At 40.9% G+C, this 18290-nt stretch overlaps 2 protein-coding genes across 5 annotated transcripts in view; both read right to left on the minus strand.

Annotated features, from left to right (window-relative positions):
- Positions 1-1086: 1086 nt before the first annotated feature.
- On the minus strand, positions 1087-10873 carry ndc80 (NDC80 kinetochore complex component). Of its 2 annotated transcripts, none has more exons than XM_086030799.1 (17): positions 10853-10873; positions 9594-9689; positions 8757-8840; positions 7774-7900; positions 7021-7187; positions 6518-6620; positions 6331-6420; positions 4684-4777; positions 4422-4522; positions 4133-4277; positions 3348-3553; positions 3046-3192; positions 2876-2965; positions 2675-2767; positions 2468-2598; positions 1332-1434; positions 1087-1241 (listed from the first exon to the last, which is right to left on the minus strand). In XM_086030799.1, exons 2-17 carry the CDS (start codon positions 9680-9682, stop codon positions 1104-1106), a joined length of 1908 nt encoding a protein of 635 aa, XP_085886925.1. In that variant the 5' UTR covers positions 9683-9689; positions 10853-10873; the 3' UTR covers positions 1087-1103. The 2 variants fall into 2 exon arrangements, with proteins under 2 accessions (XP_085886925.1, XP_085886924.1); XM_086030798.1 differs by lacking the exon at positions 10853-10873 and adding an exon at positions 10656-10763.
- A 1136-nt stretch (positions 10874-12009) lies between these two features.
- nipbla (NIPBL cohesin loading factor a) overlaps positions 12010-18290 on the minus strand; it is a 43298-nt gene continuing 37017 nt past the window's right edge. For all 3 annotated transcript variants that reach the window (XM_086030596.1, XM_086030595.1, XM_086030594.1), the window contains 6 exons: positions 17965-18165; positions 17736-17882; positions 16856-17214; positions 16596-16770; positions 15879-16076; positions 12010-13325 (listed from right to left, as the gene is read on the minus strand). In XM_086030596.1, coding sequence (XP_085886722.1) covers positions 12963-13325; positions 15879-16076; positions 16596-16770; positions 16856-17214; positions 17736-17882; positions 17965-18165 — 1443 coding nt within the window. In that variant the 3' untranslated portion in view covers positions 12010-12962. The remainder of the gene's footprint in view (positions 13326-15878; positions 16077-16595; positions 16771-16855; positions 17215-17735; positions 17883-17964; positions 18166-18290) is intronic.

Raw genomic sequence — 18290 nt, forward strand, 5'->3', positions numbered from 1 at the left:
AAGAAAATCCACAAAAGCACAGAAAGAACATATGCTAATGCGACACAGGAAGGCCCGTGCTGAGCTTCCAACCCAGAACCTCAGAACTGTTAAGCCAGACGTGCTACCCAGACTTTAAGTCACATCTTCAGAACTGTGATGACGCAAAATTCTCTGACTGGCTTTGAAAAATGCTTTCATGTGTGCTAACAAAACTTTGCCCGTGTGGTGGCAAACATGTGACACATGTCAAACATTTGCCTTTATCGTCACTTTTATTAGAAACCAATGTGGCATTTTAAACGGGACAATTATGTTTTAATAGTAGTTGTGTCATTATTTCCCATTTGAATAAGATTGGAAAAAAACTCGTGATTTGCCACGCACAAAAAAAAAACATGAGGCCCATCATCCAATAAATGAAAATAAAAGGAGCATTTTCAGTGGTGTGCTGCCCTCTAAGGGCAGTTGGAGGAAGTGCAAGGATGCCGAGAAAAAAGCCTGCTTGGCAAACCTATCACAATAATAATACACTATAAAAATAATTATGTATTATCCCTCTATCTTAAGATGCATGTTTGACAGTGCTGTATAAAAACTATTAAAAACCATGAACAAATTTTTTTTTTTAATATATTGTAACCCACAAAATATATGGTTGCTAAAGCTGCTTGTGTGAAGTAGAGGTATTCTCACATTGGGCCACAAGATGGCAGACGACGATGAGTTAGAGACTGAAGATTAAGGTTTGGTAAACGTTCATTATACGAGTACTGCACCCGGAAAAGCCTGGCTACGAGTGAATAATCGTTGCGCTCTCTCAATTCAAGTTAACACTTTCATTGCATTGTAAAGAGCTCCATTCAAGTTTTGTTTTCTTATAGCCCAGTTGTTTTTGAGTCTTGCTGCTCAACTTCTCGTGACTCTCTTCTTTGCAAGTCACCCTTATTAATGAGAGTACTCAGCTCTCCGCACCTGATCTAAGTGCCATTAGCTTTGGGTTTGCGCAACACCGGGGGCAACAATAACCTTTTATTTAAAATGTGCTTTATTAATCACAACATGTTAAGAGAACACAACACAACAAAACTATTATTTGAAACAAACAACTCGAAAAATGGTGTTTAATCTTCATATGATTTTTGCACCTTCAATTTAAAGTCCTCCACCATCTTCTTAAGCCCCTGCACGGCCTTCTCATCGTCCTCCAGCGCCTTGGAGTAGCAGTGCTGCCCATGGCTGAGCAGGTCCTTCAGACAATTCTGTGGCACGGCAGCAACATGAAACAGCGCTTAAAACTCTCACGCCCACTTCCAAAGGATCAAATGTGGACAGGAATGCGAGAGAGTTACCTCTGTGGCGGACAGGTGGTCTGCTGCTGTGGTGAACACGCTCGTGAGGTTGTTGCAGACTGTTCGTCTCTCTTCGTTGGTCTCCAGCAGCACCAGGTGGTACCTCAAAGACACAAGTGTTAAGTTAAAGGGGGCACTTCTTCTTCTCTAATTTTTTGTAAATAAATACAGAAGTTGGCTCCCTGGAATGTCTCCCCGCACATTATTTCTAAAATTAAACAACCAAATTGAAATTGCGTTTCAGAGTGAATCTTTCCTCTTATTGACATGATGAGCTCCTTCGTGCTGGGTGATGAGAAGAGACGGCCAGATTATACTGTTGAAACATGATATGCGGGGACCCTATTGCGCAAAAACACAAACATCCCCCAAAAGGTGCGACGCCACTGAGCTCATCCATTGTCACTTCTGTCGACTGAAAATAATATCTCGGTTGCTCGGGGCTTAGGTAACGACCATTCAAGGCTCATCTGTTTTCTGAAGCTGAGCCGTGATTGGTCGTTACCTGAGCACCGAGCAGTTGTGATGTCATTTTCAGTCAACAGCAAGTGGCAAAATGGCCGGCCTTAGAGATGGCTAAAAACGGGTGGATTTTACTGTAACTCATATTCCACAAAAGCAATATTAATCAGAATGCTATGTTTTGACTAGTGGGCCTGCATAGAACACATTCTTGTAAAAAAAAAACTTTTGGGTTGACTTCGTCTTTTTATCCGCCGATAGGATTATGAGAAGGGGTTCTTGGAAATTGTATCCCAGTGAGGGGTTCGTGGACCCAAAATTTCTTGAGAACCCCTGAATAGAACAATTGCTGTTGGTCATATAAAAAAAATGGTAGTAACCAAAAGGACAAAACATTTGGTGCACCTGCACAATCCAACAAGACCCAATAAAAGAGCTAAATTGAAAATCCCGCCTTCACAAAGATTACTATCGGTATTTTTCTTCTGTTGGTACTTTTTAACATGTACAAATGAGCATAGGATTGATTGAAACTGTCAGGGAGGTATGTTTCTAATACTGCTGAATGAATACCTCTCTGATAGTGTTCAAAAATTAGGAGACTAATTGACATAGCTCTTGTATTGGAGCTCACTAGTGTACCTAACGTAACATCCACCGCACGAGCCACTCACTGTTGCTTCAGCGCCTTATTGTCCTGTATGGCTTCCTCGTAACCGCAGTTGATCTTCTCCTCGAGAAGATTGAGATTGCTCTCCACCATCTCCACCTCCTTCGCCCACTCTTTGTCCTCTCGCTCCACCTCCTAACACACGCCAAGAGCACCGCATCGATGAGGAGTGCTCATTACGTCCGCTCCAGGTGGCAGGTGTAATTCATACCTTCCGGCTGGCGTCCCAGCGATCATCCACCTTGCGGATCTGCTCTCTCAGCTGCTTCAGGTCGTTTTCCTTGTCGAAGATGTCGGAGATCACCTGAGGCAGGAACAAAGTAGGGCGTTATCAACTCAATTTGCGCCCTCAACACTGCTGCATCGTGCGCACGCGCGCGCGTGTGTGTGTACCCGAAACAGTTTTCGTCACCTGTTCACAAGACTCCTCCAGGCTGAACTTGCCATTGGAGAGTCGACTGCGATCCTCCTCCACGTCATTGATCAGCTTCCTCAAAAGTGTCTGCAATGTGACATGCAAAGCGGTTAAGAGCAAAAGCAAAATAGAAGAAAGCACCACATGGGAGCAAATTCGTTGAGTACCTGGGTCTGTGAGTTGAGATGGACGTTCCCCGGTCCGCATTCGAAAGGCCGGAGTTCAAAGTCATGGCCGCAGGCGTTCTCCGCAGACGTCGGTATCAGCTTCAGCTTGCGAGCCAGTTTGTGGTACTCATTGAGCTTCAACTCAGCCTGGAATGTTTACGGGAAAAGACAGTCACAATAAGAGGCAACGTCTTTGAGGTCATACCTCTGCCGGTGAAGCATCCTACCTACCTACCTACCTAGTGTCTTTGTTAGGAAACTCAAGACCTAATGTCTGCCATCACTGAAGGGGAATACCGTACCTTCTCTTTGACTTTGGCCAGCGCGATCTCTTCGCTCCACTTGTACTGCTGGGCATGTTCCAGAGACTGGCCGTGACTAGCGATGGCTTGCTGAAGCTCCCGCTTCTCCTGGTTGATCCTTTCGACGTCGACCGGCGTGTATTTTTGGTTCTGCAGGACCTTTTGCAGCTCGCCCTGCTCCAGTTTCAGAGACTCTAGGGTGCTGACTGCACAGGAGAAGAGAAAAATGAAAAGTTCCATTACGTAATCCTCCTAACCGGAGCTCATAAATGGGTGTACATAATCCCAATTCTGGCACCCACTACATTTTAGAGTTCATTTTAAGATACTTCAATTTGTTTGCAAATCTTCGAATGAGCGCCTCCACCCCTACGCACCTGCCCAGTGCCTTAGGTCTGACGACGATTTATCAGAGCCTCAGAGGGTATCGAGCCTTTTCTGTTGCTGGTCCTTCCCTCTGGAATGACCTTCTTTTAAATGTTAGGCAAGCCCGTCTCACTGTCCGCTTTGAAAAACTCGTTTGAAGACGCATTTGGATTCTTTGGCTTTCGACACAACTTGAGACTGACATTGTTTAATTGGGTGTCTACTGCATATGTATTAGTATCAGTAATTTGTGTTTTAATTGACTGTTTTCACAGTGATGGTTGTTGTATTACTATTATTTGTTGTATTATTATATTTGACCGTTGCTTTAGGTTATATGTAAAGTGCTTTGTTACAGCTGCAGCTGTTGTTTAACGAATGAAACATTTATGTCCACCACCCGGGCCACCTCTGTTTACCAGCGCGGTTCAGCTCATCATCCAGCTCCGAGTACTTTTTCTCTTGATTTGCTTGGAAGGCCTCCACTTGGGCATGATAGTCACGCAGCTTCTGGAGGTCTGACTGCAGCCTCATCTGCTCCGTCCTCTTGACCTGGAGACGGTCCTATCAGTGAAGAGGGATGTGTTTACTGGTCATAAAATCAACGGCAAATGAGTTTACCGTCACTATTGTCCACTTGAAGACACATGGTGCACATGAAATTGAATCTTAACATTTTATTTTTTTGAATTTAATATCTCATTTCACCTTTTGGTTTTCCCTCTCCAGTCGTTCAACCTCTTCCATCAGCATCCTGTGCTTCTGCTCCATGGCAACCAGCAGCTCTTCATCATAACTCCACATCTTCTCTGCAAAGGCACGCGCGCGCGCGCACACACAAACAAATGCGCATCCACGTGAACAAAGACAACATCCCAACACACAAAAGTAGACACACAGGCAATAAAATATGAACGTGATTACAAATCCTGTCTAAAATAAAATCGAACTAATTCGAATTAGAGCTTACTCAATTCAGAGATAAAGGCCTCGTCATCCTCCTCGTAGGTGTCCTCGCCCTGCAGGAATTTGGTGTATGTGGTTGCTGTGTAGTCCAGGAAAAGCTGCAGACGGAGGAACATTTTGGATGAAATAAACACACTTGCACACTGGAGATGTAAGCAGGCAGTTAAGTAGTTCACCTCCTGGGATCTAAATCACTTCACGGCGTTGTAAACATACAGCTCTTGTATTTGATCGAAACAGATTAAAGCATGAATGAATTGTCCAGGGGGCAGCATGGCGGTCAATTGGTTAGCGTTAGCACATCTGCCTCACAGCTCTGAGGTTCAAGGTTGTAATCTCGGCCCCGGCCTTCCTGTGTGGACTCCCCTGTGCTTGTGTGTTTTTTTATAGGTACTCTGGTTTGGCTTCCTCCCACATTCCAAAAACATAAACGTTAGAGATTAAATCAGGGGTGGGTAAAGTATGGTCAGCTCCTTTCATTAATCCGACCCACCAAGTCCCGTACACTCCTTTCCAAATGATTCTGTGATTTTCTGAAATAGTCGATGCAAATGACAGTCAGCATAATCTTCAAGTCATCAACCATTAGACTAGAGTATCAATTGAATGTTTTGGAACAAATCTTCCAATGAAAATACTTAACTAAAAAAAAACTTAAATTGTTCTGGTTATGCCCAAAGGTGACATCTTTCTGGAAGAATGTTTATAGTGTTATGAAGGGGATTTTTGGGCTACAATGTCATGTTTTCATGGGAGATATTGTATCGAGGCTTTTATCAGGTGACCATGTTAAGGGAACATACCGTAGGTACCTGCTTAAGACGGCAGAATCTAAAAAGGCCATCACAAAGAAATAGCTCAATCTGGGACCTCCGACACTAGATGAATGGCTCAAAATCATGGGCACGATATATGATATGGAGCTATTAATGCACAGAATAAGGACGGAAGATTTATGCCCTGAAAAAGAGATGAAATGGACAATGCTCACAGAGAAGGACTATTGGACTGAATTATGGAAGTAACTGATTTGGTTGAATACGCGCGACAATTACAGTGCTCCTGCTGCTGTTTTTTTTAAATTACTTTTTTTGTGTACTGCTTCTTGTTTTCTAACTTTGTCATGTTACAAAATTGAAGGAAAAAAAAAAAAGGAAAAAAAAAAAAACAACAACAAAATCTTAAAATGCAATGTTCCAAATTTTTATGCACAACACAATTCCAAAACATTTTCTAGGTTATAAAGTTCTGAAGATAGTAACTTGTTGAATTTGAAGCATTATGGAGCTCATATTTACAGAAATCCAAACCACTTTTAATCACAAACATCTAAATAGGTCATTTTAACATAGGTCCTCTTACTTGATAGCATGCCATTAGCAGGTTTACAATTCTTGCATCCATTGAGCTTTTGAGTTTTTGAAGAGCTTCTGCTTGAATTTCCTTGCAGGATATCAGAATAGCCTCCATCCATTTTGAAAATCAAATGTGGCAGTTGAGCACCGTTTGGCCACCCCTGCTCTAAACTACAGTACCCATAGGTGTGGATGTGAATGGTTGTTAGTCTGTTTGTGCCCAGGGCTATTGAAAATGCCTGACTGGATGAATTGTCCAGTCAATAATAAAAAATTTTTTTTTTAAATCACAGTACCTTATTGTAATCTGCGCTGTCGTCAATGTCGTCGCTGCCTTCGCAGAAGTCACTGAAAAGCAGATCCTGCTGGTTCAGGCTTGTCTGGATCTGACAACACGACAGAGCAGAAATGTCATATCTAATTTTAATTACTCAAGCAACATTTTTTTTTTTTTTTTTTAATGTAACTGGGGCTGCCGTTCACCTTGACATTGTCAATTAACCACATAAGCGCACCCAGTGCCTGAGGCCACGTGTGGGGAGCTCCCACGGAATACATGGAGGACTTGGACAGAACAAACGGATATCTGCAACGCAAACAGAGAGGAGAGCGAGAGAGAAGGACAGATATTTAGCAAAGTCTGGTATCACTGAACTTGATGATTTTCCAAAACGTAAAACATTTCCCAGATGTCAAATTGTCAAAATACTCAAAGAATTAAGAAAGGCAACACACTTAACATCCACTTTTAACACTTATTACAGTATGAGGTCCATTTAAAAGAGCCGCCCCACCTCCTCTACTGCAGGGCCAATGCAATGTCTGTCTTAGGTTTTACCATGATGACTGGGAGCGAAGCTAGGGCATGGCTACTTGCTGATCCCGGAGTCAAAAAAAAAAAAACCTGGGCCATATACTACCATGCAATTCATTCAACAAAATCTCAGAGAGGAACTGTTTTAAAGCCAAATAAAATATTCTGTAACCTGAGTGACTTGAGGAGAGCTGGAACCTCCTCCTCCACTTTGGAGGTTGGCATTTCAAAAGCAGGGTCCAGCTGACGATAGAGGAACTCAAAGATCTTGACAAACTCCTTGGTGGACGGTGACTGGAGGGTCTTGGGTGCCACGTTGTAGCCATGCTCTGTCAGGAACTAAATCAAAAAAGAAAGCCAAATAATAAACCAAACATTCTGTGCCACACTTTTCTTTTTTTTAAATGAATAATCTTTTATTTGAGGTTTTCAAGATAGTTTGGGTTGGAAATGCCCAGGATGCTCTTTTTCAAGCTACTCCAGTTGGTCAAAAATGCCTGGCATATGAGATGGATGGATTTGTCATTAATATTTGACATGTAAATATGTTTTTGCTGTGATTGGATCACTGTTCTCCTTAAATTGATAATGAAAAACAGCTTTCCTCTGATTGGTAGTTAGCTATATTTACGGGTTTTGTGGCGGTGAAGCAATTATTATATATTTTCATTCATGGAAGGTAGCACTTTGTCACCAAGCTGACTAGTTATACTTGTAAATTAATGTCCTGGATCCGTTCATGTGGTGCATGCAGCAGACAGTTTGAAAAAACAAAACACACACATATATTGAGGATTTGGCCATTTTAAAGGGTATACAATTAGGAAATTGATTAAAATGCTGAAGAAGATAAGCACAACAATATTTAGGAGCAGAACCATGTATGTGGCACATACAGTGGACACATTGCCACAGCCAAACCTACCTCATGCAGCTGTCTGATGCACTGCTGAACATATGCTTTGTCATGCAGAGGCCGTGTATCTTTGAGTTTCTCGGGTCCTCCAAAGCCATAAATGGAGCTGTTGCGTGGTATACTGGCTCCACTTGCACTGCGCTCAACAACAACAAAAACAACAACGTATACAATACTGTATGTACTGTATACAGGGTGTGCCAAAAGTCAGTATATACAAGGGCTAATAATATTGTCATGTGCTAAAAATACAGCACAACTTGCTCGTGACGCACAAACCAGCACACATTTCTAATAGTTCTCCAGATTCATTCAGAGTTTTCTTCCACACAGAATTCTTCAAGTGCTTCCTCATTCAATTCATGATTCAGCCCTGTTGCACTGACGTCAGGTTGTTCAAAGACTTCAAGTAGAAGATTTCCATGCTTATCAACCTGAAGTCAAAATAAGTTTTACCACTCTCTAAAGCATGTGCTGAATAGAGTCTTTGTGGATGTTGCGTTCCAGTGTAGCCGTCTGGGATAACACAAATGCCTGCTCTAGAAGTTCAGATTTTTCATCTTCAGTCGTAGTAGGAGGCTTTCTGCTTTGTCAAGAACAGATAGCGTATTGAGTGACTTCCCACGGACAGCGTAATTTGTACTGTGTTGAAGCAAATTTACGGTGACAGCCGTAAAGTTTCTAAAATGGGCTCTGAAATGCAGTCAGGGACACAAAAACCTCTTTTTGCAAAGTTCCACCAATGTCAATTGGCGAGCAGAGAGGACAAAAAAAAAGGAAAAAAAAGCCTAGGCTGTCAAATGTTGATCAATCCAAAGGATGCATGACATTTTTTTTTTTTTTTTAAAAGGAAGTGTTCAGTAACTTTTGGATCACCCTGGCCTGTATGTATTATAAAGGGTAGCACAGTTCATTTCTATAGAAATCGTAGAAGCTCTGCTTGTTCTTCTGGTAAATGCTGATTGTTTACAGCATTTCCATTGTTCACATACCGTCGACCAGAGAAGCTTGTCTTCCGCTCAGATGTCTGTGACAGTGGTTTGGATATGCTGAGTTTTCCCATTGAAGGCTTTTCACTGTCAATAAAAACAAAGCTATTGAATTGCGATTTACATTTTTTTTTTTTAAAGAAAGCTCAAATCAACTTGCAACACAACATTATGAGCAAAAGCACAATATATTCATGGTAGCCGAGACGAACAAATTAAATGACAAAACAGAAAACTAGGGTAATAGTCAAATGGTAAACTGTGATAAAACCATGTTAAATAGTGGACTAAAGGCTTTCCACATGTTCCAACAACAGAAAAAGATGAATACATCAAACATAGTAAGACAATGAAAGTGTCAGACGGCTCATTTTATGATGGTAAATTGTTAAAAGATTATATAATTGTTCATTTATTATGGATCATTTTATATTCATGTTTTAAAGAAAGCACACTTTTTCACATTATTTGCAATTATTTTTTGTGGAAGTTGAAGCAAGTTAATGCTGGGGAAAATACTGTTTCAAACCTTGTTTGGTAAATGTAGTAATAAAAAAACTCCTACAAGGTAACCCCCATCCCCCCCGCCCCGCCTCCCAAGACTCGTTTTGAATCATGGCAATGTAATTCGGCTTTTTCTATTAGCAAAAGAGATTAAAAAATAAAAAATAAAAATCGAATTTAATTTATTATCGTTTCCTTATACATTGTGCAATAACTATAAAGATTCTAATTTAATCTAATTGTATTTTTTTGTGGAAGAAATCACAAAGGAGATTTTATTCTAAGGCCCTATTGCCCCTCCAAAAACTATGCATCTTTTTCAACGAAAGAGCCAACCTGCGGGGAGTTGTGTACGCAGTGCTCATCCTGTTGGAGTCGTGCACTCGCATGGGCAGCTCTGACAGCCTGCTTGTGACTCTGCTCATTCTTCCACTGGCCCCAAAAGTCACAAATACAAACATGACAGAACATGATGAGTATGTTAAAGGTATACATAGGATAAATACACAAAATGTTCACAGTACAGCATGTTCCACGATTGTTTTTCTTCTCAGAAGCATACAAGTTAATAAATTAGTGAAACTATTTGTGCAGAAATGTTTGCAGTGGCTATTTTGCCGTAAATCCAGCAAGAACACAGGCTACAACATTGATTTATGTTCAAAAGTCTAGTCTTGATCAACATCCATGTTATACCTGTTCTAATTTCATTTTGATTAACCTCCACGAATCTCAAATTCAGCACCGTGTGAACTGCGGCCAGTAAGAGAAGCCTATTTTATTTTGGCCCTTTGCCCTAGAACGACGTTCAGAGTCAACTCAAACTTGCCTCTTTGCTCTTTAGTTAGTTTGTAACTTTTTTTTGGTGTATACTATATATTCATACAAGTATCGTTCTGACGTTAATTGTGCTCTGCCTTCTTGGCCAGATCACCCTTGAAATAAACTTCGGTCTCATTGAGTTTTTATTTCCTGGTAAAATATAAGTTTTGCTTTATTGATGAAAACGTGTACTTGTGTAACTGACAGTATTTCATTTCTTTTGTACTTGTAACGTACACATAGGACTCCGAGTCTGAGCTCTTTTACTTCACCCCAAGTACCGAAGTTGAATCAGTACTTCTACTTTTATCAGACTTTTGGTACACAAGTGAGTCTACTTGATACTCTTAGAGAGTTACAGTATTTTTGTCACCGCCGCCTAACAGTTAACACTATCTTACATCAACGAGAGCTATAACGTACAAGTGAAGCCATGACTTCTCTTGGATTGGCAATAACGAAAAGACATGATCAGTAAAAAAAAAAAAAGAAAATATAAAAAAACCCATTATCCGTCTTCCGAATGGGTAGCAGAATGCATTCTAATAGGTATTGAACGTTAAACCCGATACATACCGCTCCATTTTTTTCTTCTTCACCAAAGGGGCGAAATAAACTCATAAATAAAATCGCAAAAACCGCCAACACATTTAAAATGGCCGAGCCGTGACATCATAGCACTACGGCAAGTCGCCACGAACAAAAAGCCCCGGTACATTATAACTTCTCCGTTGTGTGCATATATATGAACACGATGTTGGTGAAGTACTTACGATAAGTTAAATGCAACTGAGTTCAGCAAGTTCTTAATATTTAAGTATTTCCTTAATCTTGCTTGGGTGTTTTTAAACCCTTTCCAAATTACTCGCAAAGCACCCTAAAGTTGCGCTCTCTGATAGTGACACACACACCCACACACACTTAACACGCCCACTCCTCCACAATCACGCTACCTTCATTCAATCGATACATATGCGTGTGCGTGTGAATGTTCCTGTTGTGTTTTGTGTGTGGGAGCGTTTCATTAAATTTGTATTTCAGTGGTGCGCGTGTATGAATTTTTTGGGGGGGGGTAGTGTAAGTAAATGTTTTAATTTTGTGTGTGGAGAAAAAAACCCTCGAAGGTATTTTTAGTATTTGGAGTAGTAGAGGGCGCTACTGAACATAGTTTTAATATCATTTTAAGGGGGTGGGTTTGTATAATTTTTAAACCTTAGTAACGGGGCAAGGGAGCCTGCAGCCAACGGGGTGGATTACTGGACACTCTTCTCCTCTGGTAGTGGGGCCGACCCAAGGGTGCGTGTTTTTATCTGCCTGTCTCTGCGGCTATTTTATAGTATTTTATTGCTCAGGTCCAGCTCCCCTTGATTTCGTTTCTTTTACAGACGCACCTACGGTTCAATAAACAGTGTCCATCAAATCAACCCCATAACTCCCGTGTCCATCGTACTGTGTCTCAAGGGTGCTAAGTGGCTATTTCTACACACACACACGCACGACTGAAACCCTCTCATACGCAACTAAAATCACTAACACACACACTTACTTACACATCATACGAAAATACTCTCATACATTATATTCCTACTACTACACGTGCCACAGTAGTGCGTAAGCATTGTTGCGTGAGAGGCAATACTGAATTATGTCCCTGACAGGCAGCCCCACAAAACGCACTCGTCAGTTTTTCATTTGTTTTCATATTATTGCTTATTTTTCAAGCAAATAGCTTCCGTGATACTGACTTACAGTACGTTATGTTCAAATTCGTTGGCGTAGAAATTGTGACCATCAAAATCCGTGGCCCCCCCTGTAATACTTAATTGGTGTCCACAGATACAACGTAATCCAATTAATTACAGCTGCACTTTCTATGAATATACTAGTTTGAAAACATGAATAGTTCATGGTGACACGGTGAGGAGACAAATGACAAAGAGAAGTAGAAAATTTATTGCAGTATTTGTTCCACCCCCCAAAAAAGGTTATGAATCCTCTTTTCGTCTTATTACTAAGGTGACCTAAGACAACAAAAATCTACATTTACAAAATATCCTTCTGCAATAGGCCACATATATACTGCATGCGTAGTTCAAAATTGAATAAATTATATTCAGAGGACTCTGCCATTGTACAGCATGGACAAATAAAAGTGAACAAAAATAAAAATTATTTTCTCTCCTATTTTTGTTTCTTTTTCTTTCAAATATCTAAAAGCTTGAAGGGGAAAAAACATTAGGTGCTAGTAGTATAATAAACTCCAAAAAACACTTCAATAAGAACATCAAAAAGACTAATTTCCAACATTCACTTAAGGTTTTATTCTTTTTTTTTTGTGTGTTTTGTTTTATTTTATTTTTTTTATTTTACAGTTTTGTCTTCAGAGATATAAACATTGTTTAGTTTTTCTGTTTGTGTTAAACTATGATACAGTGGGAGTAGAAACGAGCGACTAGAATTGGCTGCACAACAGCGAAGGAGCTCCCACGACAATGTTGACCAAACATTTCCCCCCTCCAGGTCTCTAATGGTAAAAGCCTTCCAACAGAGGGTATAAACTGGAGCCTATGATTTCCTTTCAATATGCCTTCTGGATCCTATATCCTCTCTGTGCGTGTACACATACACTCAAACATGAGCAGTCCCTCTCAAATAATAATAATAATAATAATAATAATAATAATAATGTCTTTTTGAAAGAATAACTCATGTTAAAGTATGTAGTGTCTTGTGTTTTTCTTACAAAAATGAGGAAGAGAAAGAGAAAGGATGAGAATCCAGTGAAGTTTGGCCGCGTTGAAGGAGGCGGAAGGGGAGTGGGCAAGGAGGAGGAATTCAAGAAACAAAAAAAAAAACAAAAACAAAAAAAACGCACAGGAGCCATTAGCTCGCTCCTCCTTCCCGTGCTGCGTACAGCGAGCGTAAAGTCTGCACTACTTTGTTACTAAGTTTGTGGTTGCTGGTCAAGGAAATCTTTTTGTAAATGACGTCCGACTCCTTGATAGTGTCCACCCAAGGCACCAGTTTGCGACCGTCGCGCTTTTTGGCCTCGGCCCACGGGCCCGAGTAGGAGCCGGCCATCCAATGGATGGCGTAGCCGCTGGGAGTCTTGTGGACCACACGGGCGATCTGTGGCCGGTCCTTGTACTTGGGGCAGCACAGGGCTATCACGTCCATCACGTCCACCGTCTCGCTCATTCGGCCCGGGTCCGATGGGTCGCCCATTCGTCTCGACCTCCGAGAAGACTATAAGGGGCGAGAGGACAATGATGGCACAATTAAGCACACTGTATGATTGCGGGAGAGATGAAGGGGATGTCCTGTAATAGTTTGCATTTTCTGTTTTTCCCTCTAGAATAGGGTATTTAAAAAAGCACATTTACTTGCATACCAATACATTTTACTACTGAAACACTCACTCTCTCATTCGTACACACTCAATTTGAGCAATTATTCACTCACAGACAGACTACTGAGACTCTTCACAAACTACCGAAAATAATTATTTGACCACAAACACTACTGAAGAGCTCTCTCACATCAAGTGAACAATTCACTCACTGAAACGCTGTCAGAGGAACTAATGTGCTCATACCAAAGCCATGTCTGATATTAAAATATATATTTGGTGCCATCTGGTGGCATCTTGGTATAAAACACATACCCATAAATAGAGTATTGGGACATCGAGACATAATTCTCATCTGTTTGGCTCTAAACACCACACCACAAAGGATTTGAAATTAAACAAAACATTTGCTTAAACTGCAGACTTTCAGCTTTAATTTGAGGGTATTTACATCCAATTTAGGCGAACGGTGTAGGAATTACAACACTTTTAAAAGGAGCAAAAACAATGGGACAACTAGCTGCTAAGCTCTTCCATGGCCAGGTGTGTCATTCCCTCATTATCCCCATTTCCAAGCAGAAGATAAAAAAGGTCTTGAGTTAATTTCAAGTGTGCTATTTGCATTTGATATCTGTCACTGTCAACTCTCAATATGAGATCAAAACAACTAACTTAGTGAAGCAAGCAAGCCATCGTTAGGCTGAAAAAATCAAAACAAACCCCCATCAGAGAGATGGGCTAATGCTTTAGGTTTGGCAAAATCAACCGTTTGGAACGTTCTTCCAAAGAAATAACACACCAGTTCGCTCAGCAAAGACAAAAGACCTCAGTCCACAGAAATGGCGGATGAACAAAGAATTCTGTCCACGGTGAAGAAAAAACCCTTCACAATAGTTGGCCAGACAAAGAACACAATTAAAAACAGTAATATGTCATTTTAAGATAACTTGACGTAATTCCAGCAGACATTCCTGTCATTGTTTTGGCCTGTCATGATAATTACTATAATGATTTATCATTCGATGAGAGCAAATGGACACAATAGTTTTGTCAGACTTGATAAATGGTCATTTGCATGCATGTCCGTTTACATGCGTCATCAACATTCACTCGCACTGCTTCTTCGGGTAACTTCAAATAAACACAATGGAATGCCGTTTCATTCGATTTTATTTTAAAACCAACTCAGCTTTACTAATTCCAAAATGTAAAAAAAAAAAAAACATTGATGTCAGATCAACAGAACAAGCTGGTTTTCTTTTTATACACTAATTTACCTTATCAGAATAAGCTGGTTCTTCTTATGCATTAAAACGTCAATAAAAACAAACCCTTTTGATAAAGTGCTTCATATATTTGAACAATATTCAACATTCTCTTTTTGTGGAACAAAACAATATAGCATTAAACTTGTATATTTTCACATTAAATTAACCCGCTGCTGTGACTGTTCTGCTTAAAGAACAACTATGTACAGCAAACAATTTTGCCAGCGGCTAGCATTTTCCTTTTCAAAAAATATCAGCTGGTCGACAGGGTCTGGCAGCAAGGCACTTCTCTGCGTGCGCCACAATAATGAGTAAGTCTTTGAGCAGGAGGATGTTTATGATTCAGTTTGAGAATAAATAAGGGAGCAACACCTTTTTGGTCTGTCGCACAACCCTGTAGGGAAGACACGGCCGATTCATTCATTCATGTTGTGATGCCATGGCGAAGGCCAAGACGTGTCGAGAAATGGGCGTGTTCCTGTTATATTTGACTCGGCATTTGCAAAGGCTATATATGGCAACAGTCTTGTCATGACGATCTTTCTTATAAAATCCCAAGTGTTTCGACAGAAACGAACGCATTGCTTCGTCTTAAAAATCTCCTTTCTCACTGCCATGATCAATGTTGATCTATCATAGCCTATGTTGCGTACATGGCGTAAATATCTGGCGTCAACAGGCGATGGCATGCACGAGCAAAAAATAACATTAAATATTATCAAAAATAAAATTCAAACCTGAATAAAAAAATAAAAGTGCATAGGGACTTTTGAGTATAAAAGAAATGGACAGTATGTGAGTTAAATATGAAGGTCGCTGCAAAGGGTCTGAATAATTATGACCATATGATATCAGTTTTTCTTTTTTCATAAATTTGCAAAAATGGCTACACTTCTGGTTTCTGAATACTTTCCAACTACAATATTGTGGCCTTAGCATTTTTAGCTGTAAATGCTTTGCTCTATGCGAAAGAAAACTAAACACTTGTTTTTATTATACTTTATGTAACCTTTATTTATCCTAAAGGTTTTGCTTTGATTCACTAGCATGTATAATTTAAACATTTTTTAATTTTGTAAGTCAAGACATATGCAGTTTTTTTCCGATTTCTTGAAAAGTAGCAATTTTGGACAAGCAAGGAATCCACCGCACAGTGATCAAGTGTTTCTCCATAAGTCTCACCCCCGGAGTCCGCTCGTCACTGTCACTGTAGTCATCATCCGTCTCTGGTCCTGCCTGATTGCGTGGACTGGGTCCCAACAAGGGTCCCGAGCTTCCCAGCAGGGCATTTATGGCTTTGTTTCGGATGTTGGCGCTTGCTGACGCTTCTCCCTCCTCGTCCTCCTCGTCTGGGTCCAGATGTTCCATCAGCACCTTGAACTACATCCAGGACAAACGTAAAAAGCTTTTTCGAGTCACCGCGGTAACAATTATCTTATTTTAGTGAAAATTGGTACGCATTCTAGTTTCAATATAAAGGTCACATTTTCTTCTTTGGGCAAGGCAAGCAACTTTATTTAAATAGCACATTTCACACACATGGTAACTCATTCTGCTTCACGTAAAAGCACAACATTTGGTGGATGGTGGATTTCAAAGCATTTACAAACAAGAGTCAGACATTTAAAAGAAAAATAAAGAGGGGAATTAGCTTACTAAAATTACTAAAAGAACGTACAGTGTAAGAACATGAGGACAAGTGGCTCAGATAATGGATGGATGGATGATTTTAAAAATGCTTTGACAGATCTTAATCATAGGCAGGGTTTTTCCTGCGTTCAAAATTGCAAGGCAGCCGCCTCCAGCTAATTTTATGCCCGCCTGAACCGAGAGCGATTGGTATTGCTCAACACAACGCGAAGTGGTCCTTTAATATAAATTACTTCCCTCATCACTTACATCGAGGTATTGTTTGACAATACGCCTCTTGACTTCTTCTGTCAGTGTGGCGCGTGCCATGTTGTTGGAGATGAAGTCGAGAGTTTGTCGCGGGTGGAAGTAAACGTTGACTTTTCGGTTCACCGCCTTGTCATACACCTTAGCTGACTCTGTTGGCGAGTACTTTTGAATTTTGCTGATGGAAGAGCAAAAACGCAGGAAGAGTTACAAACAGCACATTTTGGTAATATCAGAACACACAGATGTCTCACAGTGCATACCCGTCTGAGAATCCATACTGGTTCTTCAGATGCTGTTTGAGCACCAGCAGCAACAGGATGCCTTGAACAGAGTTGGTAAAGTCTAAGAGGCTAGCGGGATTGTCCGGGAGGCGCCTCATGACCCTGTCCGTATCATCCACGTTCAAATCGTCAAGGTCCGACTCTGACTCAGAGTTCTCCAAGTCAGCTACTGGTTTTCTGGGCTTTTTGGGCCGCCGTACCACGTCGTCGTCATCACTGTTGTGCCCCTCGTCGCTCCTAGGGGAGTTGCAGTTCATTGTTTCCTCGTCATCCTCCCCATCTGATGTGCTCTTCCACTCCTTCACCTTTTCTTTCCGCCTTGGCTCTTTTAACAGAAGCTGAATAGAGGAAACAACAAATGACCTCAATGTGACTATTCCATCACAAGTAGTCTTCATCCAGTGGAAGCTTCAAAGTTAATAAATTCATTCTGTGATATGGTTTGACTTCAAAGTTGTATTAATTTCAAAACAATGGTTCCCATAGGCTATTGGATAGGATACTGTATTACAGCCGGAGTGTTTCCACCTTATACATTTATCTGTGGCGAGCCATCACAACGGAATTTTGGACGCCACTAATAGATTTTGGAGCTACCTGTCAATATGTAACCAATCTTATGATATCTTTTGTTGCTAGGAGATTGTGCCGTTCTGCTCCTTGGTTAAAAATTTCCAAGGAGACCCAAAATGGACATTGACTGTAAAAATAGTTTGCGTGTCACCTACGGTATTTAAACAAATGTATATTGTAGTTCCTATTGTACTGAGCTGGATGGAATAAATATAGCCCCACTTTTAGAGGTTTCATTGTTTGTTTTTAATAGACGTCTCCACCATATATGGCCTAGCTTGCTTACCTCTGTAAAGGTCTGAAGAAGATTGCTCCCAGAAACTGACAGGCAGATGTCTATGTGGTGCATGATGAAAAGAGGCTCCTCCTGGCTCTGGTATGGGAAGTAGGCTAGGTTATCCGCAATGAACAGCAACATATTCACCTCTGTCCTCTGTGCAATGAAAAGGAAATAAGCTGATGTTAAAAAAAAAACACATTACTTGAGTTTAAGCTTACAGGTTGCCAAGACTCACTGCACTGTCGTCGAAGAGGTTCAGCAGCGAGATGAGGAAGGCCCTTCGGTGTTGCCGGTTGGTGCGGATCATGGTGAAAAGATGGGAGCAGAGCGCCGAGTGGGTCTCGTCCTGCCTGAAGCCTCGTATGATGGTCTTCCGAGACATCTCGATTGACTGCTGCAGGTTGAATGACATCTTCATCCCAGCCACAGCCTTCATCTATACACGGTACAGTCAGGAGAAATGAAGGGTACTGTAATCAATTAATTGGAGAGATACAAAGAACACGGCCAGCGTAACTGTCAGCTTTGCAGACGCAACATTTGTTGTGCAGGTGGTTGGGT

Source organism: Filicampus tigris, chromosome 5 (assembly GCF_054856515.1).
Source record: "Filicampus tigris isolate MCC_2025a chromosome 5, RoL_Ftig_1.0, whole genome shotgun sequence".
Lineage (NCBI taxonomy): Eukaryota > Metazoa > Chordata > Actinopteri > Syngnathiformes > Syngnathidae > Filicampus > Filicampus tigris.

Bases quoted from the DNA above. Each gene is read 5' to 3' on its own strand.
- ndc80 (XM_086030798.1), bottom strand. The intron at 8,841-9,593 runs GTTGGCTCTTTC...TTTTATTGACAG, and splicing joins GCGTACACAACTCCCCGCAG to TGAAAAGCCTTCAATGGGAA. The intron at 2,768-2,875 runs GTGACGAAAACT...TTCCTGCCTCAG, and splicing joins TGGAGGAGTCTTGTGAACAG to GTGATCTCCGACATCTTCGA.